The following is a 16,503-nucleotide window of genomic DNA, read 5'->3' as shown; positions in this document are numbered from 1 at the left end:
TTCCTTCTCCTAAATAAGCTCATCATCCATCCTATCGCACAAACACCCTTCCCAGCTTTGAGCTTAGTAGCATTATCATGTTTTCTAAAATATTGGTTTTTTTTAATATTATTTTTAAGCTGTTCCTGTTGCCAACCACTGGGTGCCAAGCTTTTCGCGGATTTGCTTACTCTTTCCTTTTTTTTAAATAACGAAGAGGTTTGCTCTTCCCAGTACACTCCTAACACCATCACGCCCACATATTAATGAGGAGTGTGTAATATGTTCGTTGTAAAAACGTTTACTAGCAATTACTACCGACGGGCTCTCCGGGGCCGGGAAATCTCACTTTGCATTACAACTTGTCATGTTCTCTCCATTTCACAAAAGAGGAGGAGTATGGATAGGCTCCTCACAATTAAAAAAATAAAACACACACACACCTATAAATTTATAGATGCCACCCTTGCATTTGTGCGCGTGTGTAAGTACTATTGTTCTTTTTTCTCGCCATTTTTTTTTTTCTTACTGGAAAAGCTTTTTCTATATCCTTATCTCCTCCCTGTTTCACAGCTATTATTTTTCACTTCACGCACACATGCAAACAGTAACACGCAGACACATAGAAAAAGGATTTTTAAAGAACATGATCGATGCAAGGAGAGAGAGAGAGAGAGAGAGAGAGAGAGAGAGAGAGAGAGAGAAAATGGGAGTCGCAATGGAAAACTAAACATCTTCTTGACTGTTGGCCACGAAGGGCAGCATTTACAGAACAATGCCGAAAAACCCTGCCACCATACCCATTTTCCCATCGAAAATTGGTTAACCAAGGAGGGAAGGGGATGGTACCAGGCACATCATAGTATAGCTGTACACCAACATACACACTACGAATTTCCATGTTACGCATGCACACGTTTTGTGTTACCCTGAAACAATGATATCACTGCGAGCGTTTTTGTTTTGTTTTTTTTATCGTTTTCTCCCACGTTTTGATGACTGAACTTCACTTAGTATCTTCGCACTATGTTGTTTTGCTTTGTTTTGATTTACTATCTATATATAATAATGTGTATGTGTGTGTGTTTATGTGTGTGTGTGTGTGTGTGTGAAGAAGGAGAGAGAAGTCTGGGTGGATAGAACCTGCTATTTTGGATTTCAATAATAAACCAGCTGAGAGGTAGCGGTCGCATCTCCTAGGCAACACGTGGACGTATGTCTTGCGTATGATAATGCGCATTTGAATATACAGGGTTTTCGAGGAGTTCTCATAGCTGTGGGACACTTTATTGACTCTTTCTTATGCGAAATGAACTTAATGTAACGGGAATTGGTCTCTATAGCATCCTTATTGGACAAATCCAATAGGAATTTCCAAAAAAACCTGTCCAAAAAGGGTGCCATAGACTCCAATTTCCATCATATGAAGTTCACTTCCCTTAAGAAGGAGTGTTTGTGTGTGGTGTGTGTGTGTGTGTGTGTGTGTGTGTGTGTGTGTGTGTGTGTGTGTGTGTGTGTGTGTGTAAGCTATTGTGGCTTAAACACGTTATTTCCTTACACAACAGATACCAAGAGAGCGAAAGAGAGAGAGAGAGAGAGAGAGAGAGAAAGAGAGCCAGAGAGAAAGAGAGCCAGAGAGAGATACATACATACATACACACACACACACAAACATTGTTAGAAAATTGAGTATTGTGCTTGCTGATGCTTGAGCAATTTAGTAAAAAAAACAGACGACACACACCCATACATAGCTTCATATGTTAATGTTGGTGTGATAATGGTACTTTTCCCCCTGTTTCTGGGTTCACAAACCAATCCAAACACACTTTCCGCCCTAATCGCAAAAGAGGCAGTGTATCAACAGTCACAAACAACAAGACATACACACAACGTGCATACACCTAAACAGACGTACATACACACCCGCACACACACACACCCATACACATATGTAGCAAATTTGTTGGCGACAATTTGATTCTACTTGAGTTTTTTTGTTTGTTTGTTTTTTTTTTTGTATATCTTTTACATGATGTCACTGTGCTATTTTCTCTGGCGAGAGAGGTTCATACGTTCTTCTTCTTTTCTTCTCTGTTTTCATTTTTTTTGTTTTTGTTTGTTCCTGCTTTTTTTCGTTAACAATCAGAAGATTTGGTAGTATTTTTGTTTCCTGCTAATGTGTTGTTTCTGTCTTGTGTACTTTTATACATAAATGTTTCCCACAAACACACCCACTGACACACACACACACAAAACTCGCGCACGCACACACACTCACACATTTTAACATTTAATAACTCTTTTGATACGTTCGTTATTTCCTTTGTTTTATTACGTTGTTTTGTTGCTTCTGCTGCTTTAATTTTCTCTCTCTCTCTCTCTTTTATCTCTCTCTTTCTCTCTTCCTTCCTTATCGCACCTCTTTGCCTCTAGCAATTTTTGTTGTATTATGTTTTTGTTTTGTTCAAAATACTTGTACGACCGTTACAATGCTTAGAAGTTAATAATTTAGACGGAATATTTTCGTGACAGTTTTTGGTGCACTTGTATGTTTTTTTTCTTCTGTATGTTTGTTTGTTATAAATTATACACAACACACACACACGCACATACACACACCATAGGTATAGTATCATGTGTTACACAATCCATATCACCACATAAATCGTTGGTTAGCTCTTTATAAAAGCTTCGCTGCGCGTCACGCATAATGTAAGAGGGTTCCGCGTTGCACCTTGTTGCGCTGTAATTTGCTATAATTTACTTCTTCTCCCCACAGTGCAACACTGGCCCTGCGTATTAGAATAGAGGCAAGAGAGCAGCATAAAAATAGTCTGTTCTGGACAACTCTAGTAACACTTTTCCAAATCTCACCCACTAGTCAAAAACCAAAAACCTTATATCTTTAAAATATGCTATAGTGTTTCACTATCTTTCTCTCTCTCTCTCTCTCTCTCTCTCTCTCTCTCTCTCTCTCTCTCTCTCTCTCTCTCTCTCTCTCTCTCTCTCTGTATATTTCCCCTTCTGGCTTAGCTCGATAACTTGTTTTTTTTTCTTTTTTTTATAACAAACAGTACCAGTTATAGACAACAAGAGCAGACAAATCCTACCATGCTCTTCCCCCCAGGGGAAGCTTTCCGAAGGATGATGCCGGAGTAAAACCTATCACAAGTAGAAGGAGACACAGGGAGTAACAAGGGAAACAAAACAATGACCAACATGAAATTCTAAGTCTCGTTTGAGCCACGATACTACTGGCAAACATCTGCTCACAGTGGAGGGATTTACGAAATTCTCTGTCCCGACCGGATGTGTACAACAATGTGCAGATGTGTGTGTGTGTGTGTGTGTGTGTGTGTGTGTGTTGTGTGTGTGTGGTGTGTGTGTGTGTGGTGTGTGTGTGTGTGTGTGGCTGTGTGCTAATTTGTAAAAGAATTAATGTGTATGTGTGCATATACATGTGTGTTACAAACTGTGTCATGGTCATGAAGGAAGATGGAAATTAGAAAAAAAAACTGTGTCTTTTATCGAAAACATTCCTCAACGCTCTGCTCGATGCTAAGAGCGCCTGCATCGGTCCAATTTGCTCTATCTAACTGTGTTCTCTAAGTGTGTAAAAATGTTTTCCAGACCACCCCCCCCCCCCCCCCCCACACACACACACACACACACACCCTAGCTATCTCTCGGTCTTGTCACACAAATTTTGCAAACCGGAAGGAACTCATTACGATATATGTATATTTTTTTTTCAAAAGAAAAACATATAGTTTACAACCGCGGCTCGCACAATTACAAAAAGCAGTAGACGCAGTATTTAGTTTTCAACATGTGTGAGTGTGAGTGTTTGTTTTTTTTCTCTCTCTCTCTTTTTTCGTATAATAGATTTTTTGTTTGTTTGATTTGTTTGTTAATCCTTTGTTTGTTTTCGTACTGTTATCTTCGTCTCTTTTCATCTACCTCTATTTCTTGCTCTCTCTCTCAGCTCCGTAGCGGACCCGTCCAACAAATTATTTCTACTATCATTAAATATGAAAGATTTGTTTTTGCTTCTTCTTATTTTTCTTCTCCTGTTCCATCTATATAATCCATATATGCACAATGCGGAGAGGATAGCAGAAGGTTGCGTACACACAACGGACGCAAACACTCTCATCCCCCCCATCCCAGCCACAGAAGAACAAACACCTTTACTAACATTTAATTTTTACGCTTTACGCTTTCACCAAACGCGTACAATAGCTAATCTGTTAAGTATTATTATCCTGCACCCCTTCCCGCTTGAATAATTGCACGTTTCGATGAACAACTTCCACCGCCACCCACATGAACATACACACAGACGCATACACACATACACATACCCACATACTCTGTCGTCTCTTCATGTGTTGTTTTTTTTTTTTTTGCTGTTACGATTATCCCACTTTAAAAGTTATTGCCAATAGTAATCTAATATGAAGATGGTTGGTGTGTATATGTGTGTGTATGCGGTTATGTGGCCGTGTGTTTGTGCGAGTATGAGGGTGTGGATACCAGCTGCACCGTGCAGTCGATATAACAACAAAATATGGTTCAACATTTAACACATCACATCGATTCGTTCCAAAGACATCCTCCCGACCTGTACCCGTGGTTGACGCGGGTCGCCCAACTGCACACGGTGCTGTGTCCCAATCCACACGACACAAACACACATGCACACACACACACATTCGTATAGAGGAAACAACTAGCAACTTTCTGAGCGTGCCCACAAATAGGGATTACAAAACAAAACAGAAGAAAAAAAGTATTAACACAACAATTTCCATCCAATTGGAAAAGTTTCACTTTTCCACGACTGGAAATTCCTACCGTAGGTATCGCTCTCAATCTCTCTCTCTATCTATACCCCTCTATCCAATCTATATCTCTGTTCGTTTTTTCTTCTCCTTCTTCTATCAAACGACAGCCTAATCGATCCCAATAGCTAAACGATAGTCAAAAAAAAATTTTTTTTTTTCACGCGTCAAAGTTCGTGCTCGTGGTGACCGGTGGGAGGGGGGAGGTTTTGTCTTGCCCCACTCTCCACCACACGCACATGCACATACACACATACACACGCACATACTTATTTACAATTATTTGGACTCATCCTGGTCCATCGGTTCCTCGGAGTCTTCGCAGGACACATCGGACGTTCTGTTGCATTGGCGATTAGCGCATGATGTTGGAACCGGAAAAAAGAGTAACATAAAGAAAGGCAATTCAATAATCAGTCTACGGCAGGGATTTGCCATCTTACCTCTTTAGGGGCTGCATCGACAGTCCGGCCATCGCGGTCACCGTGTCCGACTCTTCCCGTTCGCTGCTGTGCGCCTGGAGCGCGGACAGGCCGACCGTGTGGGCGAGCCGCTTGACGCACGGCCAGTGCGACACCTGGATGGCGATCGTTTTCTGCAGCGTCTCGACCGCTGCCTGGCACGGGGGCCGAGCCAGCTCGGACGGTGCGATCGAGGAGGTGCTTTCGCCGAGCAGTGCCCGCACGCACTCCTCGGCCGAATCGCAAATGGCAGGCAGATCGTAACCGCCCTCTAGCGCGAGCACAATCTGAAGAAAAAAATACGGAAAATTGTTATTGTTCGATCGCCTAATCATCATGCGCATTCTGTCTTTCCCTTTCATGCTTACAGTTTTCCAGGAGTTTTTCATAGCCGCGGGACATTGTAATATCTCTTTCTTCCGTAAAATGAACTTAATGTAATAGGAATTGGACTCTATAGTACCCTTGTTGGACAAATAGGAATGGAACAATAGGAATTTCCAAGAAATCTGGCAAAAAAGGGTGCCATTGAGACCAACTTCCAACGTATGTAGTTCACTTCCCGTTTGAAAGAGTCAAAGAATTGTCCCAAAACTATGAGAACCCCTGAAAAATCCCGTAACAATTATCATCTACTGAGTTACTAAATGTGGTAGTTCAAGGATATCTATTTTTGTCTATAGATCAACAATGTTGATACATATCATTACAATTATAAGATCATTAAAAAAATACTTTAAAATACTTTTCACAGTCTCGTGATTTTGAAAAATTGAGCAAACAAAATTTTCAACCGTTTTAAATCTGTTTTCAATGAAAAATTAAACTACAATTAATAAAAACAAATTTTAGGTCGAATTTAAACCAAATCTAGATAGAATCCTGTTGGTATAATCCTGTGGACAAAACTGTGAAGGGGTTCATTATTTCAATTTTAAATTTAAATTCAATATAAATGTAATTAATTATTACGTCTTTCTTTACGCCTGGGCATGTCAACTAAGAAGGCGTCTTCATGAAAACTTTCAAAATCAGTATAAAAATCGATGACATTTTAATTGATTATCGTTAAATGGTGGATTGAATAACTTCAATTTAGGCGAGCTTTGGGATGCACAGTTTATCGAAACTGATGCCTGACAGAGAAAAAAAAAAGATGACTTGAACCACCGTACCTTGCCGTTGGCGAGCTGCATCAGTTCGCGCGTCAGATGGCCGAAGCAGGCGGGCGACACCACGTACCCGCCGAGCGGGGCCGGATGCCCGACGGCCGCATCGAAACCGGCCGACACGAGCACAATGTCCGGCGCGAAGTCGCGCGCGATCGGCATCACCACCGTGCGGAACGCGGCCAGGTACTCCGCGTCGCCGAGCGGTGGGTTGACGCCGCCGGACCAGGCCACGTTCACGTTGTAGCCGAGGCCGGTGCCGACCCCGCACTCGGCCGGGCCGCCAGTGCCCGGGAAAAAGTTGCCATCGTCGTGCCGGTGCACGGACAGGTACAGGACGGACGCGTCGTCGTAGAACGCCTGCTGCGTGCCGTTCCCGTGGTGCACGTCCCAGTCGACGATCAGGATGCGGCGCATCTCGTGCGGCATCCGGTGGCGCAGCAGCCGGGCCGCCAGCGCGATCGAGTTGAAGAAGCAGAAGCCCATGGCCGCGTCCGCCTCGGCGTGGTGGCCGGGGGGCCGCACCACCGCGAACCCGTTCCGGTTTTCGCCCCGCGCCACCTTGTAGCTCAGGTCGATGACGCAGCCGGCGGCCATGCGGGCCGCCGCCGCCGTATGATGCTCGTTCCAGGTCGTGTCGAGGTCGACGCCGACGCCGCCGCACGCCAGCCGCACGAAGCTGACGCGGCTCGTGTCCACCTTCTGCCGGTTCAGCTGGCTGGTGCCGAACAGGAGCGCGTGCCCCTCGGTGTGCACCGTCTGCAGCTCCTCCTGGGTCGCCTTGCGCGACCGCAGCTTGTCGCAGCGGATGGCGAGCCCGGTGCCGAGCAGCCGGGCCCAGATGCTCTGCAGCCGGCCGCTGTGCTCCGGGTGGTTCGCGTTGTCCCCGCACGCGCACACGTGCTTCAGCATCAGGCTGTCGAACGCGAGCCCGGTGGTGGCGGGGCGCAGCTTCTGCTCGCGGCTCGCCCCGATGATGGCGGACGCGGACGAGGAGGTAGTGAGCTGCAGGGCCATGCCGGGCGGGCTGCCGCACGACGCCCCGGCCGTCCCACCGAGTGCGCCGGCCGCTGCGGGGGAGGAGGACGACGCCGATGCCATCGCCGCCGCCAGCCCCTCGTGCGTGTAGCTCAGCAGCGAGCGGCTGCGGTTCTGCACGGTCAGGTTCACTGGCGGTGGCAGATCGTCATCACCGCCCGCCCCCTGCCCAGTGTCGGAGAACATGCTTTGCTGGGCCGTCGGATGGGCGCCGCCCGAGCCGCTTCCACCGCCCCCACCGCCTCCAATCGAGCTCAGGTGCACGAGCGGGCTAGAGGAGGTGCGGGACAGTGGTCGCAGCAGGTTGGCGGCGGCCGCTGCCGCCGCCGCTGCTGCCGCTGCGCCGCCACTGCCGCCCGCGCTGCCCGCATGGTGCGAGTACGGGTCCTCCAGCACGGACAGCTGTATCGAGCGGCGCATAAAGAGCTCCCGCTCGCGGTGATAGTGCTGCTGCTGGTGGATCAGCTCGGACAGGTGCTGCTGCTGTTGCTGCTGCTGCTGCTGGGCGGTCGGCGGTTCGCCGTCGACGCCGTGCGACGACGACGACAGCAGGTGCGACTGGGAGGTGCTCTTGATGACGCTGCTCGCCAGCACCGTCTTCGGCGGCTGCTTCTTGTCGGTCAGGTCGATCACCTCGTTCGATTCGACCTCCTCGCGCAGCTGCGGCTCGCGGTTGACGCAGTTGGCGGCGCGCGTCAGTGCCGTCTGGCGTATCTTTTGCTTCATCAGCATGTGCTGCTCGTACGCCTGCCGTTCAGCCTGCAAAGCAAAGTGATTATATGAGTGAAGGTGTTGTTGTTTTTAAATGCAACAGAGAAAATTGTTCTAGACGTTCTAGTCGAAATCAAAGTATCCTTCAAATTGCCCGTTAAATGATAAATAGAAGATCTATTCTAATCCCACTTGAATCCTTCATAACGAGTACCCCCAACAACGAGTGTAGCGCATAACGAACAAATCAAAATGCTTAACAAATACCTCACTTAACGAGTAAAATCTTGGGCAATTAAGTGTTTCCATACTAAGAATCGTAGAATAAAAAAAACTATTACTAGGAAATGTGGTGTGCAAGTGTTGCTGATCTTATGTTGCAATAAATTATGCCAAGGAGCTAATTGAAATTTTTAAATACCTTATACGTGCTGAAGAATATTTAACGAAACAAAATATTAAATTTTGCTAAATTTGGCATATCTTAGAGAAAAAAGAAGTCTAGCTCTAACAGCAGAGAAGCAAATTCTTCCTAAACACAAACCGATAAAAAGACGCTTTACATTGTTACATTGCAGCAATGCAAGCGGTAATTCGAAATTGTTTTCTCTTATTTTATCGCAAACATCATCCGGGCAAAGCTGTAGCAAATCACGTCAGTAGATCAATAAATATCTCAAAGAAATTGTGTAATACAAATATCTTCCCACATAAAAGTATTATTTAAAACATTTTTCATTTTTTTCCGATACACGTATGTACCTAATATCAGCACATCAGCAGTCATGGAATCAGTTATTACACCTTTTCATACGAATTATATAGAAAAGAGCGCCACGACTGCTTTTTTTAAATAACAAATCATTTACTGGAACGGATTGAACTCGTTTTGCGAGGATCCACAGAAACTATTTTACAAATGATGCTCCATTTAATGGTTCTATGTATGGAGCTTCTAATGCTATCATTTGATAATCCATTCGGAAATGTTTCAAAACACATTTGTAGTGATCATACACTTTCATGCATTTTCATTGTTGAAGCACTTCACTTCCAAACTGCCAAATTATACAGCGTTACGAATCATATAAGGGTAAGTTCGATCACTTAGGGGAATGTTGCAAGCTTGCTGTGGAGCTGTCATCAGACTGTGGGTGCTTCGAGTTGATACAGATGATGATTTCTAAAAAAAAATAATCATTTCAAGTTGTTTTCGTATGGCATTCAGCTGTACACATGATAAACTAAATAAATCCTACCGCGGATTCATAATTAATCATGATAAATAAGTAAAATTAACGAAAATATTTTGGGATATTTACAGCGGCACCAGGAGTCTGATGACAGCTCCACAGTGTGCTTGCAAAATCCCCCTAGTCGATTGCAACACTCCCCCCTATATGATTGCAAACTTCCACAGCTTGCATGCAACAATCCCCTACCGATTTGCAACATTCCCCTAAGTGATTGAACTATTTTCTTGTATGATGCGAAATCCTGTATTCAGGATTATTCTATTCTTGCTATCAAATTGCCTCTACGTCTAGTTTAAACTTCCTAAGGAAACATGAGTTCACTTTGAACTGAAGGTACTTTGCATCGAAAAGCAGTTGCCATATAAAGGTGGCAGTAGAGCTTTGCGCTTGAACTCGTCTACATTTTCTAACGATTTGAAATTCGATTCAAACCATTCGTTCTCAAGAACAAATCGCTAGCTAGAAATGGATCGAGAACGATGGGTTGTCAAATTGAACCACATATGTTTTAGTTTTATGAAGAAAAAACCCCCAAGACCAAAATTAGACTAACGATGTACTGATTATTTAAATCTTTTTTTATCATCTACTAGGATATTTCTTATAAATTTTGCAATGGTTCAAATGTTGTCGACCAAAAACCGTCCGGAGATTTGACGACTTCTGTGATTTCGACTGCCTTTCGAAATGGACTCTACTAGACTTTCAACACAAAATAACAACGTTCAACCAGTAATCGAGCCAACTTTCTCGACTCGGCTTGAATCAAAGTTGCGCATGGAATTCGCCCCACGCGTGCTTGGTCGCTCGCTTACCTCGCTGTTCTCAAAGTGCGTCTGGTTGATGTTCATCATGGCCGCTGCTGCACTGTTGGCCCCGGCCAGCATCGGGTGGCCGAGCGGAAGCGGCGCGGACTGGGTGCGCCCGAGCGGCCGGTGCCCCTGCTTGTGCAGCCGGGCCTGGGCCACGTGCGCGTCCGTGATCGAGGGCTGGTGGTGGTAGAGGCTGGCGGCCGAACCGGGCCCGGCCGCCCCATGCAGCCCACCGGCGGCCAGGTGGGCCCGCTCCAGCCCGACCACGCCGCTGGCGGCGGCGGCAGCTGCGGCAGCGGCCGCAGCGGCCGCCGCAGCCACGGCCACGTTCTGGCTGCGCTGCTGCTGCTCGCTCAGGTCCAGCATCGGACTGCCGAACGGTACGCTGCCAGTCTGGCCCCCGATGCCTGCCCCCACGCCGAGATGCGTCGGTCTGGTTGCGTTCAGAGCCTGAACAAAAAAGCACACACAAACGCGGTTAGAACGGAAGTGGACGCAGGGAAGCAGCACGGCGAAACACTTACCAGATGAGCAACGGAGGCGGCGGCAGACGAGCCCAGGTGCGGCCGGCCGAGCGAAATGTTGGGCATCGAGGGGGAGCTGAACAGCGACAGATCGTTGATGCTGGCACGGGACGTTACCGAGCCGTACTGTGGGTCCTCGTTCTCCTCCTGGATCGGTGCGTTCGTGGGCGAAGCGCGGCTGCCCACGGTCGGTGGCGAGTTCGGGCCCGAATCGGTTGTAGCGACGCTAGCCGACGCCGCACAATCTAAAAAGGAGGCGATCGAAACACATTACTACATCATAAAACGCAGGAACAACAGAAAAAAATAGAAACAAAAAAGCTCCAAGAAAGGATGTATGTGTGTGTTTGTGTTTGCGCTCGAACACAACGAGAACACAGACGTCCTTCTCGGCAGCGAGAGACGGGTCGTGAAGATCGGTTATGGTAGTGTGTGGTTCAGAAAAAAAAACGTTAAAAAATATATGTTAGTTAAACACGATCAAACACACACACACACACAACACAAGCGTTCATTGCACAGCATATTGAGACGGGGAGGTTTGTTTTTCTGTTAGCAAACTAGTCGGCCTTCTTCCGGCCCTTTTACAGCCGACCGGACCACAGATTCCGGAACAATGTGGGGGTTTGATGAGTGGGGGGGGGGGAGGGGGTAGAGGGTAGATGGGTACCGCTGAAAGAGTGACAAAGAGACAAAGTCGCAAAGAAAAAACGATCCCCGAGCATTTCGGTCGGACACGAATACGTACTTGTTTGCGCGAGCGCCTGGTTGTGCTGCTGCTTCTGGAGCCGGCGCAGGCGCTCCTGGCGGCGGGCGGCCAGTGGCCCGTTCAGCGAGCGCTTCTCGATCACCCGCTGCTTGAGGCGAATTTTCAGCAGGTTCGGTTCGGATGCTGCGGCGGTAGTCAGTTAGTGAGTCAGTAGTTGCATTATGCGCGTAAAGAAAAAATAAATAACAACAACATCAAACAAGCGGGAAGCCCCCAATTTTCCGGGGGGAGAGAGTTTGCAGGGTATGTGTGAGAAAGGGAAACATCATTTTAAGGAGTGGATGGAGGGACACGGGACAAAAGGACAGAAATTAAGCCTTGAGGTTGCTGAGGGTGATTTTAGTTTACAGAACCACCAAACTGTTTCTCTTCTCTAGAAACACACACAATTTAAGGGTTTAGATAAATATGGATAAATCGATCAAGTTAATGTAAAAAAAAAGAAAACACACAATACATGCAGTTTGAGCGTTCGCACAATTAAACATAGTTCTTTTCGGTGTGATTCATTGAATTAGATAATCAGTTCCAACAACAGCCGAAAAGTCACAGCAAACTTTCATGTTGCTTTGCGTGACATTTTGCATACACAAAAGGAAAACAATTTACACACACAAACGCAGGCGAAGGCGTTAAAAGGATTAAACGTTAAAGGTAGGCATAACCAACACAAAGGAGAAAATCACTCCCATGTGGGGGAAGCGAGAGGCAATTGAAAACTGCGTTCGGAAAGGGGAAAACGATGCTGAAGGATAGGGCTTTTGGGGAGGGTGCGGGGAGCTAGGGGCTAGGGGCGTACCTGTCTTGCGGAGCGGAAAGTCCGGATCGTACTTCGCGATCGAGCTCGGCGGCGGAGGGATTTTGTACGGATGGGAGCTAACGGCCGCTGCAACGGCACCGCCCGGGAGTGACTCTCCGGACGATGATTTGACGACGCCCCTGTGTGCGGTGGAAAGAGAAGAGAAATGCCGCGTGCGACCGGTTGTTAGAGGAGTTCGAGCTGCATCAAGTTTATCGAGTGCTTCCGAAGGCTTTGTGAAGAATGGTACACTTTCTTAATTTTCCCTTAAATCTTAAAGCTTGAATATCAACGGTTCATCTACGGTGGAACCCCTCTCGTAACGAGTACTCCTTATAGTGAGTTTTTTTTTGCATAACAAGCAAATCTAAATGCTCTACAAATGCCTCTCTTAACGACACCACAAAAAAATTGACCAAAAAAAAGCTTGATGACATTTTAGCGACCAACTTTGTCATGGTCAGTCACTTTGTCATGACTTTTTGTTTCTGTGAACAGTTCTGCAAAATGTCACTGACATGACAAATTCCGGCTGAAACAAAATAATGTGAGCATCACGAGCTCTACTGTGATGATCAGATGTGAGTCTCAAACAGTAGTTGCGACCATCACATGCTTGGTGACATTTTGTGCAACCAACTCTTGGTGTGTTTTCTCGCTCTGTTTGACATACCAGCTAAGCAGACAGAGCGATAAAGCATGCTCATTTTGTTGCACGATCATTGAGTATCAGCGACAAGCATCAAGCTACATACGTTAATTATTTTCCGTGGTAATTATTACGTGATGCTCAAGACATTTTGCAGCACTGATAACGATTAAATCGCTTACTACTACGCTTACTCGCGAGGTTACTACTGTACATGGTTGACATGGTACAAAAAGCGAGAATAAATTAATGATTTTAAAAACCTCTCAGAAAAGCGATAGCATGTTTGAAAATACTCTTCTTGTAAAAAAATGCCTTTACACATCAAGATAAGGTTTAAGAACGAAAGCATCGATATGTGTACCTGCCAAATGATACAAAAAGTTCCCTCAAAAAGACAACGAACTAATTTCAAACTAATGGGACAACCTCATTAAAATCGGATTCCAATCGGTACTGATAGCTCATCTACCCGAACAAAATCCACATCAAGCCACACAGAGCAGCGTTCAGAAAGTGCGCTAACTGTAACAGCTCAATAGGAAGAAGAAGAGAAACCCTCCTATTCCTGTATGCAAAACCACTGTTCTGCCTAATCTAGTTGCACAATACATCGCTTCACATCGCCTTCACAGAGCGCGCAATCGCAATTTTACCAATTTCTGTACGGCAGCGGGGAAGATAACCCATTCGATGCAGCGGCCTGTTTCTTCTGTATCAGGAAAGTCTGCAAGAGGAAAGGAAGCATTGGAAGCAGAGGATAATAAACAAATGTGCCGATTGGTTTACTGCCTCGGGCGCCAATCCGTTCATCGCCAACCAAGCCATCCCTACCTGTAGCTTCTGTTTCACCTCCGAGCTCGCGTTCGCGCAGCACTCGTGCTTTTCCTTGCGCTTGATCGCTTCCCGTTCCCGCCGCTCCCGCTGCTGGGCCGCTTCCTCCGCTATCCGTTGATCGCGTAACTCCTAACGAGGGAGGGAGAAGATGGAGCAGCGTCGTTAGAAACGTTTGAAAAGAGTGCAACCGCGTCGATGGCGCTCCTACCTGAAATTTGTGCTCCAGCTGCTGGCGGTGCTGCATCTCGAGCTCCTTATTCTTCTCCTGGAACGCGTGCCATAGTTTCTGCTTCTCGAGCTCCTGCTCCTTTTGCAGCTGCACCGATGGGATAGGGGACGAGACACAAGTGGAGCGCGAAGGCGCATTAGAATACAACCTGCAACGGAATGCGCACTGGGGTCCATGGGGACGCCACTCACCTCCAGGATCTGCTGGCTAATGTCGGCCGGTGCCGCTATCTGCGACGATGAGCTGCTGCTGTTCAGGGCGATACCGGTGTTCGGCACGACTAGTACTCGGTCTCTTCCCATGGTCGAATCACGTGCCATTTCTATGACAAACGGTAAGAAAAGGGAGCTTGGATTAGAATCGCTTAACGGATGCAATAATGCTCATTTTAGCAACTTAGTTCCCCCCGTTTTCCCCAGTGTATAGCCTCCACACAAGCCTCCTTACAGGTAAACCGTGCAAGGAAAGTGCAATTATTTAGATTTTGGTCGTTTGTTTGCTTATCGATCTTTGGCAAGGTCATGGGTCCTGTAACCCATATGGGTGGGCCTGGGACACTTTTACTTCTGTGGTCTTTCGAGCGAACAGCGCGAAAACCCCTTCATGGGGGTGGCGCACCCAACACTACGTACGGTTCTTCTTCTACCCAGTAGTCGCACCGGTCATGTCCGACATTTTGCCAACATAAATACCGATCGGGCTAGAACGGGAACGAGACGCCAACGAGAGAAGCAGTAGCTCCAAGTCCAAGCGCTAGCATTTCTGCCTCCTTTGCCTTTGCCCGACCCGCCGCCCCGAAACCTACCCGGGCGATAACTGGGCAATAGCATCGCGTGTAACACTGGCATACAACACAATTCTCATCCGCATATGCTTTGGTATGTGAGCATGGGTGCTTTGTAGATATGTGTGTATGTGTGTGTGTGCATATGTATATGTGGGTGGCTGGATATGAGCGTATGTGTGGGCGTTTGTGCCTTGAGCTCGCGCATATATACGCAATAAAATAAAAAGGTACCCCCGCGGGAGGGGTGGGGCGATGGGTTGTGGCCTCTGGAGAAGGCGCTATTTTTAGCCGCCAATCGATAGACTCTGCCCTTTAAACCGCGCTAGGAGAGAACGCCCGTCTCCCCCAGCACGCCCGATCCCCTTCCCTCTTTTTCCATCCACCGGGTACTCGATGTATTCCGTCATCGCGTGCTGGCGGGGCGTGTATTAGCAATGTTAGAGTCCTCCCCCGATCCTCCGAACACAACCCACGCCATCCCCCCTCCCCATACCTCACGAAAGTTCAGTGTAGGTGAAGGTGGTTGTTTGGAAGAAAATACGCGAGACAATTGTTTGTGTGCCCTTTTGGGGTTTTTTTTCGTTTTTTATGCTTCACCTCAGTCCCTTGGTGTAACATACACCCTCTGCGCTTTTTTTTTGTTTTGCTAAACTAGCCAGGTAGCATCATAAAACGCATAGACAAGCATATTGGGGAAGTAGACACTACACTACAGGGAGTTGTTGTCAGGCAGTAGGAAGATGCTCCCACCCAAACAGGAGGGTCCAAGCTCTGTCTGAGGAGGAAAGGGACAGGCGCACTTTTGACATTTTCGTGTGCAGCAGTAAGCTTTGATGGGTCCTGGTACTATGCGTACGACCACTGTGCGCCTACCAAGCTGGAATAGCTCCAGGATACGCTATCTCCCCCGCACAAGCAATCGGAAAATGAAAAAATATGATTTAAACTTTTTTTACAAATATCTCTCAGACATTACGAAGGCTCTAATGCTCCTCCTAACAGCGAAAAAAGGACTAAATAGAGCTATATGTGGTTTCTGCACTCATCCTTGGATACATACCGATCTGTAACGATCGAACCAAGAAGCGCTTGTATGGTGCCATGGGCAACACATTAATCTCCCACACTGAAGTTCACGGGTTCAATTCCCGATTTTTCCCTACGAAACCCACACACATCCACATCCAAAATCTTTTCCAATTCTGAGATTGCGCTTGAGAGTGTCATTCAGCCTCGGAAAATATAATGTGATGATCAGTAGCCGAGGGCGTGTGGGGTTGGTTGGATGTAGTAAAATTCAATATGGAGTCGTTATTCTACGAATAAATAAAGCAAGGATTCTCTGTATCAATTTTCTCCGTACCATACACCACCATCGCCTCCCCCCCCCCCTCTGCACAAACTACGCGCACACTTTTATGTGTGCGCTAAATAACCCCCCACCCCCATCAAACACCGCAGTAAGTGGATGGAATAGAAAGAGGAGCGAGAGGGGTGGGTGGGCTACGGAAGATGATCGAAACCAAGGAACCGCGCACACGTACACAGTGCTGTGTGTGTGTGTGTGTGTGTGTTTGGGGCCGGCCAAGGTCAAATCCCCATATCCATGCAAATGGCTGTTTAACCGAATATCTAT

At 46.8% G+C, this 16,503-nt stretch overlaps 1 protein-coding gene across 2 annotated transcripts in view; it reads right to left on the bottom strand.

Annotated features, from left to right (window-relative positions):
• Window positions 1-2,144: 2,144 nt before the first annotated feature.
• Window positions 2,145-16,503, bottom strand: part of LOC121603557 (histone deacetylase 4) — a 17,097-nt gene continuing 2,738 nt past the window's right edge. Inside the window, exons 2-12 of one of the 2 annotated variants that reach the window (XM_041932456.1) lie at window positions 14,272-14,402; window positions 14,060-14,167; window positions 13,849-13,980; window positions 13,671-13,741; window positions 12,366-12,505; window positions 11,546-11,689; window positions 10,798-11,042; window positions 10,277-10,723; window positions 6,463-8,253; window positions 5,270-5,574; window positions 2,145-5,166 (exon numbers count right to left, since the gene is read on the bottom strand). In XM_041932456.1, coding sequence (XP_041788390.1) covers window positions 5,106-5,166; window positions 5,270-5,574; window positions 6,463-8,253; window positions 10,277-10,723; window positions 10,798-11,042; window positions 11,546-11,689; window positions 12,366-12,505; window positions 13,671-13,741; window positions 13,849-13,980; window positions 14,060-14,167; window positions 14,272-14,402 — 3,575 coding nt within the window. In that variant the 3' untranslated portion in view covers window positions 2,145-5,105. The remainder of the gene's footprint in view (window positions 5,167-5,269; window positions 5,575-6,462; window positions 8,254-10,276; window positions 10,724-10,797; window positions 11,043-11,545; window positions 11,690-12,365; window positions 12,506-13,670; window positions 13,742-13,848; window positions 13,981-14,059; window positions 14,168-14,271; window positions 14,403-16,503) is intronic. The other variant, XM_041932465.1, reaches the window with a different exon arrangement.

Source organism: Anopheles merus, chromosome X (genome assembly GCF_017562075.2).
Source record: "Anopheles merus strain MAF chromosome X, AmerM5.1, whole genome shotgun sequence".
NCBI lineage: Eukaryota > Metazoa > Arthropoda > Insecta > Diptera > Culicidae > Anopheles > Anopheles merus.
This window is presented reverse-complemented; position numbering and strand designations above follow the sequence as displayed.